Raw genomic sequence first — 19,332 nt, 5'->3', positions numbered from 1 at the left:
AAGTGGACAGCAAAGCCCTGCAGGCAGCGTTTTGGTGTCCACCTCCAGAGCAGAATGGGGACTGAACAGAGGCAAACTGATGCATTCTGAGCGGATCCTTTTCCATTCAGAATGCCATAGGGCAAAACTGATTCGTTTTGGACCTCTTTTGAGATCCCTGAACGGATCTCACAAACGGAAAGCCAAAACGCTAGTGTGAAAGTAGCCTTACTCTTGGCGTGACCTTTGTTGCTCGAACACTCCTGAGGAGGGTAATGATGAATTTTCTTCAATTGTATAAACAATCCGTCTGTGGATTATAGATTGTTTTGCAAACTTTTCCAGTTTAATGAGCATCAACAACTCTTCTTCTGAGGTCCTCAGAAATCTCCTTGTTCATGCAATGATACACTTCCACAAACATGTATTGTATTGTATTGATGAGATTTTGATAGATTCCTGTTCTTTAAAGCATACCTGAGTGTTCAAAAAAAGTTTGCATAACGGCTGTGCTTCTTTGTACAATCATAACTGTGAAGGAATGGGTCTTTTTTGGGCTTTCCTAATGTCTCTTTCAGCCATATTATTCCCATATTATTATTGTTTTCAGCTCCGGAGCTCACAGAACAGATAAGGAGGGATAAATCACACTTACAGACACACAGGAAATTCAGATAATCTTCAAAAGCTGTGTAGAAGCAGTTCTTTTATCAGGCTCAAGAGCCCAGCTAGCTCTGACACGCCCCCACTTCCTCTCAGCCGTCTTCTGAGTCTCTGTTATCAGGGACGGATCTTGCCTGACAACAGGCGGTGAACTACAAATTAGGTGGAAGCGAAACCCCTAGTGGTCATGAATTTACAGCTTTTTTTAGGTGGACGCAGGCATATTTTTTAAATGAAGTGATTAAGAAATTTGCTACTTACATCATTCTGAATTAAATTAAGTGAAACGGTGTGAAAGTACAGTGACTCTTTAAGTGGCACCCTCCCCACCGCTTTTTGGGCAGCACTTTTCCCCCTCAAGGTAATTTGGGGGCCAGGGCTGTGTCTAAATGTCTCTGAATCTTGGCATCAAATATAGTTCCAGTATATGGAGGGCTGCTTTCCAGAAGAAATCATGCCATGCCAAGGAGATCTAGTAGCTCTTCTGGGAGTCTGAGAGGTCCCTTCCTTTTTCCGTGTGCCTCCTGGACATTCCCGCAAGAGTCGGCAAATACGTAGTAACATAGTAGTTACATACTCCCACATCAATTCTGTCCTATTAGCCTCTACGCATAGATTTCTGCAAGCTCCGTTCAGATTAATGGGACAGCCAGGTGTGAATATATCCGAAGTGAAGAAGTAGGAATGTTCTCTTACAATATAGTCTTTTTTTTTCACTGCTGCAAAGTTTTTCAATAATTGATGATTTTATTGAGCACATCACACAATATGAAATCTATGTAGAAGGTTCACGATTCACACACATAAAACTGAGATTAGAAACATTAGCCTGTCTCTGAGCGCCAACAAGGTCTCATGCACATTGCTGTATTATGGATATGCCTTGTATGGACCCACGATTCGGCATTATGGGCACAACTGGCAGAGAATGTACAAGCTACGGTTAACCGAGACACGCAGGTGGCTAGAATAGAGTCACAGTTAGTAGAACTGCAGAGGCAAAAGGAGGAAATTGAGGCTCAGTTGACTCAGTCGTATGCTGAGATCAAGGCCTTCAAGGAAAGGCTGCCTCCACTGACGTGATGGTAGCCAAATTAAATGACGAGGTTGCTGCTAGGTCCCAGCTGATGACTGGCATGCAACACGTCATCAACAAATTTTCCAAAATGGTGCCGGCCCTTTCTTTTTTCTTAAAGTCAGGGCCAGAATCTCCAAAAATGTTTCCCTATCCAGGGCAAAAAGGGGGGAGATCTATCTGTGATAGGTCGAATCTCCCAAAATTTGAGCCTGTCTAGATAACAAAAAAATGTTCCATGACTTTGGGAAAAAGAAATATTGTGGAAAGTGCATCTCTGAGGATGGAACAGTTCAGGAGAAGGGAGCACGACTGCAGTGTAGACAGACCTAAGCCATGCAGGGCAAACATCAGATGTTTTGCATGTGCTGGCTTAGGTCATATAGCGAAACCCTGCGAATCAGGAAAACACAAAACACGCAGGACAGGAAGCCAAGTCATGTGCTTCAGGTGTGGGAACAAAGGACACATTGCAAGGAATTGCCATTCCAGTAATAGGATCCAAGTAACAAATCGTGCAGTGGGGTCTAGTCAGCTTGGCCATAAAGGGGTTACCTCTCAGTAGCATACGCCTCACCAGGCGCTGTGGGGTCAGAACGGCCAATCTAGGCTAGGAAATATTTGACACCCCTGTACTATTTGTTACACCATTTGTTCCCCGTGTATGTCCATGTCATGTGTTTTTGTTATCTGTTTGTATGTTTTTTATGTTGCTGGCGGTAGTCCTTGTTTACGAATGTGTTTCGCCTGCTGATTTTTATAGTTTGTATTCCCCTCTGTGAGTCCAGGCGCAGCTGTTTTTGATTTATTCTTGTGTCTCCTTTGGGTAGAACTGTGTTATACTGTGGACTGAGGAAGGTGTTGGTTTGCAGACAGAGAACATTGGTACAAGGTGCAGTGTAATATTATGTTGTGCAGCCAATCCATCAGATCTGGACAGGTTAGCGCAGTTTTGTTAAAGGTTTTCGGTAGGACTGTGTTATACTGTGGACAATAGTGGGTTGCGGACAGGCAACATTGGCACAAGGTTCAGTGTGATGTTGCACTGTGCACTTACTTTCTGGTCCGGACAGGTAACAAAGCTCTAATTGAGATTGGATGCAGAGTGATTGACAGCAGAATGTGGCCTGTATTTTTGTGTTTTGGAGTCCTGAAGAGTCAAGGCATGACCTATGCCATGGATTCTACTGGCCTCCACAAGACAGGTTAACAGGGGGGAATCAGCCTGAGTACACATGAGTAAGAGAAGGATACAGTGCCATCAAGAACAAGATGGTACTTCATTCACAGCTCCCCTCGGATATCCTAAACTATTAGAATGCCCATCTTTACTTGTTGGTACAGATGAATGTGGAAACAGAGGATGTGATCCTCTGATGGTTGGGTGTTTAGACACCAGTGTTGGGTTAACAAGGGGTCCTATTAGATGATGGTCACCCCAATACCTTTCTCTACACTTGGGGCAAGGGTATTGGTGCTGGTGATGGCATGCAATTAATTGCACCGAGAGGGGAGAACTCCCCCAGGAGCGTATGGTACTGTCTTTCATACTAGGTATAGATACAATGGAGCAGAAGAGAAGAACCACAACTACACCCAGCTAAGACAGTAGATATCCGACCAGATACACCTGAGAGCAGTGAAAAAGAGAATCAGAGAGAAGCCGAGTCTCCGAGATACCGTGGAAAAAGACTCCGCTGTGTCCTGGCTGCTTTGGATACCATCTCAAAGGGACTTTGCTCTTCAACCTGCCCATCCACACAGTGATCGTCCTTAGTACCCGGGTGGTCATAACTTGGACTGTTATTGAACTTTCATCAACAAACGGACAAAAGGACTGGCCAAGTTACTACAACAAGGCCAGTCAGAAAGTCATATACTGATGGAGTCAGTGGTCAAGGACTTGACTCTGATGTTGTCCTGTGACCCCGAAAGTGTTACTTTTTATTTGTATGTTTGTCGGTTGTGTACACATAGACACACTAGGTGCAAATGTGTGAAAGCCTATATTCAGGGAAACTCACCCAACATACCGCGGTGAGTTACAATATGGGTGTACACACATTTGCATCCTATAGTCGTTTCACATTGACAAGTGGGTCTGTGACCTACCTGTGTCTTTGGAGGTGTAGAGATATGCCTTGTTGCATGAGTCTCTATGGGTACACACACTAAATTTAATTAGCGTTGAGGGGATTAATTTGTTGTATGCGTGTGGATAGGATGTACCTGTATTTTGTGTGAATGGGGAAAAGAGTAGATCCCCTAGGGGTAGGTCCCCCAACTTTCCTAAGGTATTTGCCAATTCAACCCTAGCAGTAGTGAAGATGGTAAGGGATGGATTGGATGCCGGTTACAGTTAGACGGTGTCCCTTCCCGCAGCCAACTTAGGTATTGCGACATCACTACTTACTCAAGAAATTCTGACCTGCCTTGTAAAGACCTACGTATTTGTCTATGGGAGAACTCCCTCAACGATAGATTCTTTAATTAAGATAAAAGGAGAAGTGTCGGATGAAATTCGTGCCCTTGCTGAAAGGAGGCCATTCAACGGTTGACAGTATCTCAGAAAGGAAGAGGTGCTACGTGGATCGACCTAGAGACTGATAGGGTGAAGCCATCCCAGAGTCTGAAAAGACGACATTGGGAGTGGCTGATGCCTGAAGATCAGCACTGACAGCAGAAATAAAAGAGCTTCATTCTGGAGCCAAGAAAGTTCCAGAGCAAGATCCAGAGAGAAGAAGACGGTATATTCTGTAGATGGAGATGTTTGGTTACGTTGAAGGGCAGGTCAGAGGTGTCAGTCGTGATGGGTGATGTCTAGATATCTAAGTGTAAGAATTAGACTTCATTTCATCCTGAACTGACAACAGTCACAAGCAGGGTTGAGTAGGCAAATATTTCCCAGCATAACACATCCCTCAAACTTTATTGTCGTGCTCTCGACAACAGGGAAATTGTAGAGAGAAGTACATATATTGGGTATATATATATATATATATATATATATATATTTATATATATTGTGACACAGTGAGAGGTTTGGTCTGGGAAAACAGGTATTTTCCTCCCAGCATGTGCTGCTGGACTGATTTACAGCCAGGTGAGGTCAAATACCGGACCGGATTTTAAGTGCCGGTCCAGGTTTTGGCAGCACCTGGCTGTCTTTAAATAGGCAGCTGGGCTCAGAAGCCAGGTCTCTGTGTTGGGATCTGGGAGCCTTGTGTCTGGATAAAGGCTTGCTACCGGTTTGGCATGAAAACAGGTTGGTGCTGCTATGCTCAAGGACTCTTTGAGGCAGAATTGCTGCATGGTTTGAATTACCACCAACACCACAAGGTGACTTTTTGCATGTTTATGACTGCTTGTTTTGTCACTTGCCTAAAGTGTGAATAAAACACTGAACTGTTTGATCCAAAGAACTTGTTGTTGCCTCTATACTGCGTCCGCTAATTCTGTCTACCAAAGCGAAACCCCACAATATATATATATATATATATATATATATATATATATATACCAGCCTAGTTATTATCCTCTCCCCCCACCTTCTGTTTAGGGATTGTTTATGACATGGGTGTGTGTGTTGCCATGGTGTATCTGGGGGGTGCTCTCATTTACACATTGGACAGGAATTCTGTTCTACTTTTGTCTGTACAGATTCTGAGTGAGCATCAGGGGGCCAATTGGCAGTTATCTGTTACAGTCTGAGTGCATGCATTCCGTCACACGCACAAGATGATGTCATATCCCTGCACCTTAGGTTGAGGAGGGGGAGGTGGGCTGCTATGGGCTTATATTAGCCCAAGCCAGGACAAAGGTGCACTCTCTTGGGCTCATCACCACAAACAGAGGAAGGACTTCACACATGGAAGAGTGGACATGAGTTGAGCCAGGCAGCCCCTTCAGAAACAGAGACTATGAACATTGGCTGAGTATCATTAACCCCAGTACCCCTGTATTGCTCCCATTATTATTAACCCTTTCCCACTGCCACCAATATATATACCCCTGGTAAAATGTCATGTTTCTGTGATGTATAAAAATGAGACAAAGATAAATCATTTCAGAACTTTTTCCACCTTTAATGTGACCTATAAACTGTACAACTCAATTGAAAACAAACTGAAATCTTTTAGGTAGAGGGAAGAAAAAAAAAAATAATAATAATATGGTTGCCTAAGTGTGCACACCCTTAAACTAATACTTTGTTGAAGCACCTTTTGATTTTATTACAGCACTCAGTCTTTTTGGGTAGGAGTCTATCAGCATGGCACATTTTGACTTGCCCACTCTTCTTTGCAAAAACACTCCACATCTGTCAGATTGCGAGGGCATCTCCTGTGCACAGCCCTCTTCAGATCTCCCCACAGATTTTCAATCTGATTCAGGTCTGGGCTCTGGCTGGGCCATTCCAAAACTTTAATCTTCTTCTGGTGAAGCCATTCCTTGGTTGATTTGGATGTATGCTTTGGGTCATTGTCATACTGAAAGATGAAGTTCCTCTTCATGTTCAGCTTTCTAGTAGAAGCCTGAAGGTTTTGTGCCAATATTGACTGGTATTTGGAACTGTTCAAAATTCCCTCTAGCTTAACTAAGGCCCCAGTTCCAGCTGAAGAAAAACAGCCCCTTGGCATGATGCTGCCACCACCATGCTTCACTGTGGGTATGGTGTTCTTTTGGAGATGTGCAGTGTTGTTTTTGCGCCAAACATCTTTTGGAATTATGGCCAAAAAGTTCAACCTTGGTTTCATCAGACCATAACACCTTTTCCCACATGCTTTTGGGAGCCTTCAGATGTGTTTTTGCAAAATGTAGCCTGCCGTGGATGTTTCTCTTTGTAAGAAAAGGCTTTCATCTTGCCCCTCTACCCCCATAGCCAGATATATGAAGAATACGGGAGATTGTTGTCACATGTACCACTCAGCCAGTACTTGCCAGATATTCCTGCAGCTCCTTTAATGTTGCTGTAGGCCTCTTGGTCGCCTCCCAGACCAGTTTTCTTCTCGTCTTTTCATCAATTTTGGAGGGACGTCCAGTTCTTGGTAATGTCACTGTTGTGCCTTATTTTCTCCACTTGATGATGACTGTCTTCACTGTGTTCCATGGTATATCTAATGCCTTGGAAATTCTTTTGTACCCTTCTCCTGACTGATACCTTTTAACAATGAGATCCCTCTGATGCTTTGGAAGCTCTCTGTGGACCAGGGCTTTTGCTGTGGGATGCGACTAAGAAAATTTCAGGAAAGACCAACTAAAGCAGCTGAACTTTATTTGGGGTTAATCAGAGGCACTTTATATGATGGCAGGTGTATGCTGACTCCTATTTAACATGATTTTGAATGTGATTGCTTAATTCTGAACACAGCTACATCCCCAGTTATAAGAGGGTGTGCACACTTATGCAACCACATTATTTTATTTATTTTTTTGTTTTCTTCCCTCCACCTAAAAGATTTCAGTTTATTTTACAATTGAGTGGTACAGTTTATAGGTCACATTAAAGATGGAAAAAGTTCTGAAATGATTTATCTTTGTCTCATTTTTTTTACAGCACAGAAACCTGACAATTTAATAGGGGTGTGTCGACTTTTTATATCCACTGTGTATGTATATATATATATATATATATATATATATATTAACCCCTGCATCACCCTGCCTTGTACTCCTACAATATATATCCCTACTCCCTGCAATATTACCCCTGCATTAACTCCTACAATATATATCCCTGCTCCCTGCAATATCACCCCTGCATTAACCCCTTCATTGTATATCCCTACTCCTTGCAATATTATCCCTGCATTAACCCCTACAATATATATATATCCCTACTCCCTGCAATATCACCCCTGTATTATCATTTACCCCTACCTTGCCATATTCCACCAACGCCCATTAACCCCCTTCAATACTGGGCCCCTGCATTTACCCCTGATGTTTAACCCTCCATATCCCCATACCCCAGTATCCCACGGCTACCCCTGTATTGCCCTGTTAACCCCTGTATTTATTATAATTAACCCCTTTTATCCCGTAAGGAAAGTTTATAGCCAGATGGGAGGGGGCTGCGGTTATGTGTATGTGTGAGTGTATGTCTAGCTAGATTTCGGGATGGAATTATAGTTGGGATTGTATAGTGTTAGTGTAATTAGGTTTATTATAGTGCTGTTAGTGTATTACCGTGTGCGTCTATATATATATATATATATATATATATATAAGGAAAAGAAAAACAAACAGCAGCACTCTATAGGTATGCCAGGTGCTAGTCCCACAATAATTCCTGGACCAGGAACAGTAAACTAGAAACGATGAAAAGAGGGCAGCACTCCGGTCTTGTGATGAAAATAAGGTGGAATTTATTACACCCAAAAGCTTTTGGGTGTAATAAATTCCACCTTATTTTCATTACAAGACCGAAGTGCTGCCCTCTTTTCATCGTATATATATATTTTTATATAACCATTAATATAAATGCATACATGACTGTAGACGTGTTATTGGTTTAATAAATACTTTATTATTCAAATACAGCTTATAATCTTTTGTAGCCGTCGCAATCCAGCGCACGCAGTTCAGGAAAAGGTAGAGTAACAGGTAGAAGTCAGCAATAGATGATTACGCTTATTGATTAATATTAATTATTAATATTAATCCCAAAGATTAATTAATATTTCCTTTAACAGCGGATATAGCATGTTAGAGGACCATATCGTACCTTCATGTCCCTTCGATCTTTTTTATGTGACAGGTCTCATTGCGTGAAATATCGTACTAGTTTCATACAGAGACGCCCCTGAGCGCCTTCTGGTTCATATTACAAAATGGTATGGACACCGTGTGCTGCCTTACAGGATCCATGCCGGCAGCTTTGACTAATGGTGCATTCACACAACGCTATTTTTGGTCTGCCCAACCTGCATTTTTTTTGTGGATTGCACGTGGATCTGTTCCTATCTATGGGGCCTCAAAAATGCAGACAGCACTCAGATGTCATCCATGTCCTGTCCGCATCCATGCGACTGGGCTGCAAATTATAGAACATGTCCTATTTTTGTCCATTCTGCAGACAAGAATGGTCATTTCGACAATGGGGCCAGCGAGAAGTACGGGATGCATCCGTATTTTGTGGATCCGAGATTTGCCGACATACGGTCGCGCGAATGCTCCCCAAGGCCTCATGCAGACAACACAAAATATGCGGCTCGGATGCGGACCCCTTCAATTTCAATGGGGCCGCAAAAGATGCGGACAGCACTCGGTTCCATGGCCCCGCAAAAAAAAAATAGAACATGTCCTATTCTTGTCCATTTTGCAGGCAAGAATAGGCATTTCTACAATGGGCAAACCGTTCCTTTCTGCAAATTACGTAACGCACACGGGCGGCATCCATTCCGTGCCTAATATTGTAAATTCTATGTTGCAAAAATTGAAGGAAAAAAGCAAAATGTAAGAAATTTTTCACCAGTGATTTAATTGCACTTTTCCGTACTTGCCGGGACATTTGCAGCAGAAGCGTCACCTGCATTGCATGCTTCTATAAATCGCCTGCAGACGGTGCAAATACTTTGTGGCTACACTGCAACCTCTACACTATGTACTGGAAGTCGCGAGGCAGCACAACGGGTCAGTGAATTGGTGATGAGACATCTTATCAGCTCAGCGTGCTTAGCCAACAGCAGCATCCACAAAGTGATAAAATCTGACTTAAAGGAGTAAGGAGTAAAAATCGCCAGTCAATATAAAAATCTTCCTCCTTTCTAAAAATTTCTATACTGCGATGAATAGATCATTTCTATCTGTTTATGGGATGGCTGGGGGATACCAGTATGGCAGCCAGTATAGCTTCTACAGGGGTTCTACTGCTTTCCCAGGCTCTTGATTGGCAGATCTGCCTTGTTATGCAGCAATATAGCAGCAGGGATGTACCGTATGTTTGCACAGCTATAAAAATTGCCCTTCAGGTCTCTAGGAAAGCTGAATTACAACCAACCTGGCAATGATAATGGCAGCCTGGTTTTCATTCAACGTTCCTAAAACAGATATGGGGATTTATTTACTGATGACCATTCCGACTATTTAAAGGGGTTGTCTCATCTGAGACAATGGGGGCATATCGCTATGATATGCCCCCAGTGTCTGATCTGCTGGGACCCGCACCTATATCTGGAATGGAGCCCCACAAAGTAGTGGCTGTAGGACTCCAGTCCGTCCACGACCAAGTGCTCTCCCCATAGAAGTGAATGGGAGCAAACCGCACATGACCTGCCACCGCTCCCATTCACTTCTATGGGCCCGCTGGCTTGGCTATTTTCGGTGGCCTCATAGAAATGAATGGAGGGCGGCTGCGCACGAGCATTGCGCCCTCCACCACTTTCGGGGCTCCGTTTAGGAGATAGGTGCCTACACCTATCAGACAATGGGGGCAGATCCTAGTAATATACCCCCATTGTCTCAGACCAGACAACCCCTTTAAGTGCTCTTCGAAGAGGACCTTTCACATCTCCTGACATGTCCGTTTTAGTAAATAATTGTACTCTATGTGAAATGACAATTCTGGAGCATCTTTTCTTATTATATTTCTCTATTATTCCAAGTAGAAATTTGTGAATTGACAACTGAGCGCTACCAGTTGGGGGGGGGGGGGGGGGGAGTGTTGCTGCACAGTCTGACGCTGTCCAAGCAGTGGCAGGATTGTGCAAGGACTCAGCCCTTTGACAGGGGGATATGTAGGCACCCAGAAGGCAATTTATTCATGAATTTCTAGAGGGAGTAATAGAGGGACCGCACAACATGCAGTTATAAGAAGAGATGCTCCAGAATTGATGTTTCATGGGGGATGCAAGTAGTCACTAACACAGACATGTCAGGAGAGGTGGCGGGTCCTTTTTAACATTGTGTAATACAAGTAATGGAAATGTGCACAATGCTTTGATGTTCACATGCATAATACAAAACTGATATAATAACTAAATAATAGCACAATTATAATGCAAACTAATAATAAGAACATCTTCAGGTATTGTGGAAATATGGCAATGTGAGGGCCAGATCTCTGTCAAATAATGAGAGGATTTTTTGTCATCACTTCTGTGGAATTTTGTCAGCCAGTCTGAGATTTCCCAGTGCATTATGGCGATCAGGTGCCGGTAACTGGCAGTCCATATACACTAAGACTATGTCAGACATATACAGACACTATGATTTCAGTATCCATGGAGATAAACAGCAGGACAGACAAAAGATGAAGATCAACACCTAAGGGTCAACTGTCACATGAATACAATAGTTGGGATCCAAAGTTGTCAGGAGTTGTCAAAGAAGGAATATGCCTGAGAGCAGTGCTGTATACTACAGATTTTCCATGAAATGCTATTGAGTGATTGACAGCTATAATCCCCAAGGGCTTCAGCAGAAGCTGGAGTCATCAAATGTCACCGGAGTCTTGGGTGAGGACTCAGAGGGTTTGACAGTCAATTAATACAACAGAGATGGAACAGCTCATTTAATGAGATTCCTAGGCAGCCACTCCAGAAAATGATGTCCACTCAACCCCACACCCCACCAGTCACCTACCTGGTAAGCATCTGGGATATTGACTGTTTCTCCATGTTCTGCCACATAGCCTATGATACCTTTTCCCCAGGGCACCTGCACCTCGTTGGAGTTGTCTGTTCTGCAGGAAGGCAATAGAGTGGTACCTGCATGCACATCAAAGAATTTGGACACCAAACTCTTTTTGCTGGCTGAACCTTCAACCAAGAAGAGCGAACTTCTGTCAGCGTCCACCATGATGCACACAAAGATCAAGATCTTGTAGCAAAGACTGGCGAGGTTAAGCTCATTAGATATGTCCTTCACTAATTCCAGGAAGAACTCCCTCTCATTGTGCTCCTTCAGGTAGTACTTATAGTCAATGGCAGTGGATGGATATTGGGGGATGTTGACCCTGGACTCCAGCAGAGCACTGAGGATATGAGCAGTGGTGGGGGGTAAGGAGCTGGCCTTCCTGAGCAAGGCTCTTCTCCTCATGCTGGTCAAGGGTTCTTGGGCTCTGGAGTTGACATGCTCATCATAGGTCCTATTGACATTAATGGCCTTAGAACGTGCAAAACTTTTTCTCAGCTCCTTCTGAGATGCTCTCCTCTGCAACCCATCTCCTCTGTTACCCCAACACTCCTTACTCTTATCCTCAGTACTAGAGTTAGAAGAGATTTTAGACATCTGGTTCCTCTTCAGCCACTTCTCCACCGAGGAGTGCTTCCCTTTCCTAATGAGATAATCCTCAAAAAGATCTGGATGGCTGTCCAAGAAACTTTCCACTTTGGAGAAGTCCAGCTCTGGCTCTGACATCTCTGCAATGTCACCTCCTTTGGCTTTGCCAAATGGAATCTCAATAAGGTAGGATTCAAGTTTGCAAAAGCATGTTGTGTGGAAGGTCTGTGGTCCTGAGGCACCTGCTACTTTTCAGCCAGTTCCTTGCACACTGTCTTCTTGGGGGATTCCCTTACACAACGATTGCAATCTTATATAACTAATATTTCCATAGGACCTCCTCATGCATCCTCCTGTTTAATGCATTTGCTATAATAAAGCATTGTGCAAGAGCAATCCATAATCCAAGGAATCCAGACGTGTTCTCCTTGTGCTTTGCAAAAGATGTACTGGAGCAGCAGATTGTTTCTGTAGGTGTCACCCAGCAGTCATAGAACCTCCCTGTGATGCAAATAGCTCCGGGTGGAGCGTGTCTGCAGCAAAGGGTTAACCTTAACCCTTGTGCTGCTGCCTCCTTCTGCTGATGCAGTGCGAGTACCAGGAGAACATGAGCCATATAGGCAGCCCGGAACCTAAGAGCCCCACCTAGTGGAGGCTTGTATGAACTACAGACTCCTGTATCTTCATTCTTCTATCTTTATTGTAGTATGACTGTTATATGTAGGATTTGTATGTTGAGTTTAGAAGTTTTTTTCGGAGCAAAAGTCTTATACTAATGACAGGGATGACATTAAAAAAATATATATTTATGGACAGTTTGACTTCATGCATAGGATATTGAGGATTTAATGCTATTGACTGTGTGATACACTAAATTACGAAATGCTAAAAACCATAATACCCCAGATGTCTGCTGAATGAAGACTTGACAGGTCAAATGATGGTTCTGAAAGGAATTGGTGGGTCAAAGAGTCTTTTACAGGTACCAAAAGAATGCTGGGTAGGTTGGTAAGCAATGTACCAGATGGACCAGAACAACACAGTTGCCAGGCAGAATTGTTTCTTTTTTATGGACAACTTATTCCAAAATCACGGACAGCCAACATTTTGTACGGACAAATTGGAAAACCATAATGAATGATAAAGATTCTAAGTAATCAATGTCTATAGCTCAGTAGTAAACACCTCATTACCAGCGTTTAGGGTACATTCACACATCCGTAGTTTTGGGTCCGCATCCGTTCCATGTGGACCCATTCATTTCAATGGGGCCTCAAAAGATGCGGACAGCATCCGTAGTTCCTTTCCGCGGCCCCTCAAAAAAGATAGAGCATGACCCATTCTTGTCGGACAAGAATAGGCATTTCTATCATAGGGCCGGAAATGAGCAGTCCACAAAATGCGGAACGCACACGGACGGTATATGTGTTTTGAGGACCACAAAACACTTACGGACGTCTGAATGGACCCTTACTGTGAGCTATAAAATGATGATAATTACTACCTAAATAATCTAGTGCCACCAGCCTCCAAAAAATCACGGACACATCTATTTTTTTTTCATGGACACAGGAAAAAAGTCGCCTGTTTTTAAGGACTGTTCAGAAATTTCTAAACGGTTGGCAACTCTGCAGAGCAATGGTCTGCAACCTGCAGCTTTTCTAATTTTGGGGAAATTAGGACTCCTGCAGTTGTCAGAGGAGAATGGAACTCGGAGAGCTACCAGCTGCAGACCACTGGGCTAGAGGAAGGAGATGGCTTGTAGGGTCTGGCTAGTGGGTTCTCACAGGTTGGATTAGCATATTGTAGATCCCACATGTATTTACCAGAGGACCCGTGGCAGAAATTCAAGGCTCACACTCAGATTTTTGGAGCAGATGTGCAGTGTGGTGCCACTGATCTGTACCAGGAGCAGCTCCCCTCAGTGGGGCTAATCTGCGTGTGGCTAATCCATGGCTTTTCCACGTAAGGTAAACAGGAATAAGTAGCTAAGTGATCTCATGTTTTTGCCCCACACCGTGCAAACAAAAATTCATGCAGGGGAAATTTTCTGTAGGAGAAACCCCATTCACATGTAGGGAATATTTGCAAGTTTTACAGTTGCAAGAATAAGTATGTGAACCCTTTGGAATTATATGGATTTCTGCACAAATTGGTCATGAAATGTGATCTGATCTTCATCTAAGTCACAACAATAGACAATCACAGTCTCCTTAAACTAATAACACACAAATAATTAAATGTTTTTATTGAACACACCATGTAAACATTCACAGTGCAGGTGGAAAAAGTATGTGAACCCCTAGACTAATGACATTTCCAAGAGCTAATTGGAGTGAGGTGTCAGCCAACTGGAGTCCAATCAATGAGATGAGATTGGAGGTGTTGGTTACAGCTGCCCTATAAAAACACACACCAGTTCTGGGTTTGCTTTTCACAAGAAGCATTGTCTGATGTGAATGATGCTTCACACAAAAGAGCTCTCAGAAGACCTACGATTTAAGAATTGTTGACTTGCATAAAGCTGGAAAGGGTTATAAAAGTATCTCTAAAAGCCTTGCTGTTCATCAGTCCACGGTAAGACAAATTGTCTATAAATGGAGAAAGTTCAGCACTGCTGCTAATCTCCCTAGGAGTGGCCATCCTGTAAAGATGACTGCAAGAGCACAGCGCAGACTGCTCAATGAGGTGAAGAAGAATCCTAGAGTGTCAGCTAAAGACTTACAAAAGTCTCTGGCATATGCTAACATCCCTGTTAGCGAATCTATGATACGTCAAACACTAAACAAGAATGGATTTCATGGGAGGATACCACAGAGGAAGCCACTGCTGTCCAAAAAACACATTGCTGCACGTTTACAGTTTGCACAAGAGCACCTGGATGTTCCACAGCAATACTGGCAAAATATTCTGTGGACAGATGAAACCAAAGTTGAGTTGTTTGAAGAAACACACAACACTATGTGTGGAGAAAAAGAGGCACAGCACACCAACATCAAAACCTCATCCCAACTGTGAAGTATGGTGGTGGGGGCATCATGGTTTGGGGCTGCTTTGCTGTGTCAGGGCCTGGACAGATTGCTATCATCGAAGGAAAAATGAATTCCCAAGTTTATCAAGACATTTTGCAGGAGAACTTAAGGCCATCTGTCCACCAGCTGAAGTTCAACAGAAGATGGGTGTTGCAACAGGACAACGACCCAAAGCATAGAAGTAAATCAACAACAGAATGGCTTAAACAGAAGAAAATACGCCTTCTGGAGTGGCCCAGTCAGAGTCCTGACCTCAACCCGATTGAGATGCTGTGGCATGACCTCAAGAAAGCGATTCACACCAGACATCCCAAGAATATTGCTGAACTGAAAGAGTTCTGTAAAGAGGAATGGTCAAGAATTACTCCTGACCGTTGTGCACGTCTGATCTGCAACTACAGGAAACGTTTGGTTGAAGTTATTGCTGCCAAAGGAGGTTCAACCAGTTATTAAATCCAAGGGTTCACATACTTTTTCCACCTGCACTGTGAATGTTTACATGGTATGTTCAATAAAAACATGGTAACATTTAATTCTTTGTGTGTTATTAGTTTAAGCAGACTGTGATTGTCTATTGTTGTGACCTAGATGAAGATCAGATCACATTTTATGACCAATTTGTGCAGAAATCCATATCATTCCCAAGGGTTCACATACTTTTTCTTGCAACTGTATGTGGATTTTGGTGCATTATCCACTAAAATCATGAACATTTGAATAGACCCTGTTTTTCTTTCTGGTAGCAGTTCTGCAACATCCTGTTACATAGCAACCCACAAAATGTAATATTTAATATCCACCGGTGCCGATTTACTCATGTCTCTGCTCACAAAATCTGTCTAAAAAGTGGAGCAAATTGGTGCAATTTAGGAGCAATTCGTTAGAACCTAGAGTTTCTATATTTTTTCCAACATGTTCAAAATTAGGGCAGACGTAGCTGGTAGCGGTGGGAAGGAGAGCGGTCTAAGATGCGTCATTTTGTGGAAAAATATTGTACCATAATTCTGGTGTAAAATTCTGTCTCAAAGTAAGCCAAACAATAGGTGGTATAGAGTCAGTGAAAAGTGTCTATCCCTGCACCAGATTTATCATCCAGCCTGAACCCCTGTGATAAATCTGAGGAAGGTCTAGACAGCTGGTCTAAGGCTGAGTTCACATCAGTGTTCAGCCTTTCCGTTCTTCTGCTCCATTATAGGAGCAGAAGAATGGAAAGGACGGATTCGGCACATAACTGAGCCGAATGGAGCCTACAGACCCTATAGACTATAATGCATGCACTACTACTCCTGCATGCACTACTTTTGTCTCTGCTTCAAAAAGAACGGAGAAGAACGGAAAGGCTGGACGCTGATGTGAACTGAGCCTAAGCTTACACCATCTACAGGATTAATAAATGTGGGCCACCATGTTTGTGTTAATAATTTATTGCTCTGACATGGATTTTTTGTTTTTTCTTTTCATTCAACCAGCACGGACAAAGAACATCTGTGACAAGACTGCCCCTTCATTCTTTTTTAAAGCAACATATGAGATGTCCTGACGAAGACAGTTTGAACATTATTTGAAGGGAACAACCACACAGTTAGGTTTCCCGATGCAGTTCTGGAAGCCAAAACCAGTGAATTAAAAAGAGTGGATAAATAATATCTGTCCTGTATACTTAATTTCCTTTTATGAGCCACTCCTGATATTGGCTACCAAAACTGCATGCAGAAACCTGTCCATATGGCCATAGCCTAAAGGGTCAGTCTACCTTATTTACACAAAGGGTATCTAACATTTTGATTCCCGAAAGGTGGGCATACACATTAGACAGCAATAGGTGAGAGTTGAGCAAGTGTTGATTGATTTTTGTCGACTAATGTGACTCTTTTTTAACCCGGCAAACAATCATTTTGGTTGAAATTGTTTATTCTGATCAACTCTGATGTGTTAATGCCCTTCTGCCCATCTGTCAGCAGTTTTGTACCTATGAAACTGGCTGACCTGTTCCATGCAGGGGCGCACCACCAATGAGGCCAGGTGAGGCGATCGCCTCAGGCAGCACCAGGAAGGGGCAAGAGGGGGACAGCAGAAGCGCCATGAGCAATGAGCACTTTCATTGTGGTAATGGGGTTAGGTTAAGAAATTGGCGTGCGGGGGGGTGCCGTTTCAGTTTTCGCCTCAGCAGAAAGGCTAGGTCCACCACTGGTTCCATGTGCGCTTGGCAGCTGAAGACATCTGTGTTGGTCCTATGTACGAATGTGGCCACATTGCTGAGAAAAATTATGCTTTAATATATGCAAATGAGCCTCTTGAAGCAATGGGGGCGTTGTAATTACTCCTAGAGGCTCTGCTCTCTCTGCAACTGCTGCTCACTCTGCACTTTCATTGGCAGGGCCAGGCAGTGTAAATGTGATCACAAACAGCCCTGTTAATCTAAGTGCAGAGGACGCAGCTGTTGCAGAGAGATCAGAGCCTCTAGGATTAACTACAACGCCCCCATTGTGTCACGGCTGAGGATGGGGGAAACCCTCAGCCGTGCGATGTCTCTCTGAAGTATAGCTGTTAGGCCAGGACAGGAATCAGGGAGCCGGTCACCTCCTATCACATCCCTAATTCTAAACCTGTCTCCTAGCCATATGAGCGGACCCTGATGGTGGGAGGGCTCATACACTGGAACCTGTAATTCCTACTAGCCCTCAGGGTGGCCCTGGACTAGGAGCAGGGTAAGACGACCTGTTCCTCCTAGACACGGAGCAACAGGAGTCTCACTGGCCAAGCTATAAAGGAGAAGGGAAACATATACAGACATATGGCAATGGCAGGTAGTTGAAACTAGTATCACACCTACCTGCCACAGACACACAGCCTGGAACCCGTGCACAAGTGCTGCAGTCCACAACAACATAGACGGACACAGCACACACCACACATCAGACAGGAACCCAGGAACCATACGCTGCAAAACTATAGAGACACCACTAGACATATAATATAAAGAGAACAATAATGTCTAACATAGGTTTATGACCACAAGGGTGGCCCTCACTGGCAGATGGTATAAGAAACCAGGAGGGTGCCTCCAGCTTACAAACAAGGCTGGAGTACCCCTCAGCTTCTCGTCTCCAGAAAGACTTTATAGCCCAAAGTAGCCACACCCATACTCAGACACACCCAGTGTTCACACACAGAAGGGAATTAACCCTTCTCACACCAGGGAAGGGAAGACAGCCACTTAAAGGGAAACGCACACCAACACACTCACCTGTTACCGCCGGCAACGGCATGCGTGGCAACCATGTCCTGAGGAGCAGCCAGCAGGCCGAGACACTGCCACCACATGCACACAACACCAGACGTTGCCGCGGACAACCACAAGTGAAGGGAGGTGTCACAGTGCATACAAACATAACCTTGTGCACAACAAACAGACAAAGTGCATAGACAAAACTACACGTCGCCCAAGACAACCGCATGCATATCTGTTGTCCGTGGCAACCGCACTTGAGGCATACAACTAAGTGCCCCCAGCTGCGGTTGACAAAACACCCAGACCGCGGGCAACTGCATGCGGCTCCCAAGTGCATACATACACACACACCCAACCAGGTGTAACCGCATGCACTTGACAGTAAGCTGCCTAGCAACAGCTCAGGCTGCTATACTGCCAAGTACCAATCATGTTGCCAGCGGCAACCACACGTGAGGCAACATACCAGCAGCCCTCACCATGTGGTTGACAACAAAACCAAACCGCAGGCAACTGCATGCGGATCCAGAGTCACGCCCAAGACCATGGGTCGTGACACGTTGCTCCTAGAGGCTCATTTTCATATATCAAAACTTTATTTTTCTCAGCAATGCGGACACATATGAATATGGGACCAGTGTCATAGGTACAAATAACAGGAGGATATGGGGCTGTTAAGTGGGTTAGCAAGTTAAAGACAGCCTCAAACAATGATGGTGTTGTTACATGTTACACTTTTACGGATAAATAAATATTGTTAGGTTCATAAGAGGCAGTTTTGTTACATATGTAACCGCCACTGTCCTAGTCATCTGAGTAGGTCTTGCAGAAATCCATAGGCATGCAGCAGAAACAATCTGATTCAGATAAGTGCAACTGATTTTTCACATTGCAGAAATGTCTGCCTGAAATGTGTGAATTTACCCTTAGACCCAACTCGTAGTCTTGGGCCGTCAAATGAGACACAATAGAGCACAGAAAGTTAAAGGTGTGATAAATGCTCCTGATATCACATTTCAGAAAGTTCACTAAATACATTCTATGTCTATGACAGAAAATAAAAAATAAAATAATAAATCCACAGAACCCCTGCTGACATCACGGGAAAGTCTGATTGGGGATTGAAAAAA

General features: G+C 43.7%; 1 protein-coding gene across 1 annotated transcript in view; it reads right to left on the bottom strand.

Moving 5' to 3' along the window:
- The window catches only part of PDE11A (phosphodiesterase 11A), a 677,788-nt gene extending 665,417 nt beyond the window's left edge, over window positions 1–12,371 (bottom strand). Inside the window, exon 1 of the mRNA XM_040440759.1 lies at window positions 11,300–12,371. Within this exon, the coding sequence (XP_040296693.1) occupies window positions 11,300–12,076 (777 nt within the window). The 5' untranslated portion in view covers window positions 12,077–12,371. The remainder of the gene's footprint in view (window positions 1–11,299) is intronic.
- Window positions 12,372–19,332: the final 6,961 nt, after the last annotated feature.

Source organism: Bufo bufo, chromosome 7 (assembly GCF_905171765.1).
Source record: "Bufo bufo chromosome 7, aBufBuf1.1, whole genome shotgun sequence".
In the NCBI taxonomy this organism is placed as follows: domain Eukaryota; kingdom Metazoa; phylum Chordata; class Amphibia; order Anura; family Bufonidae; genus Bufo; species Bufo bufo.
This window is presented reverse-complemented; position numbering and strand designations above follow the sequence as displayed.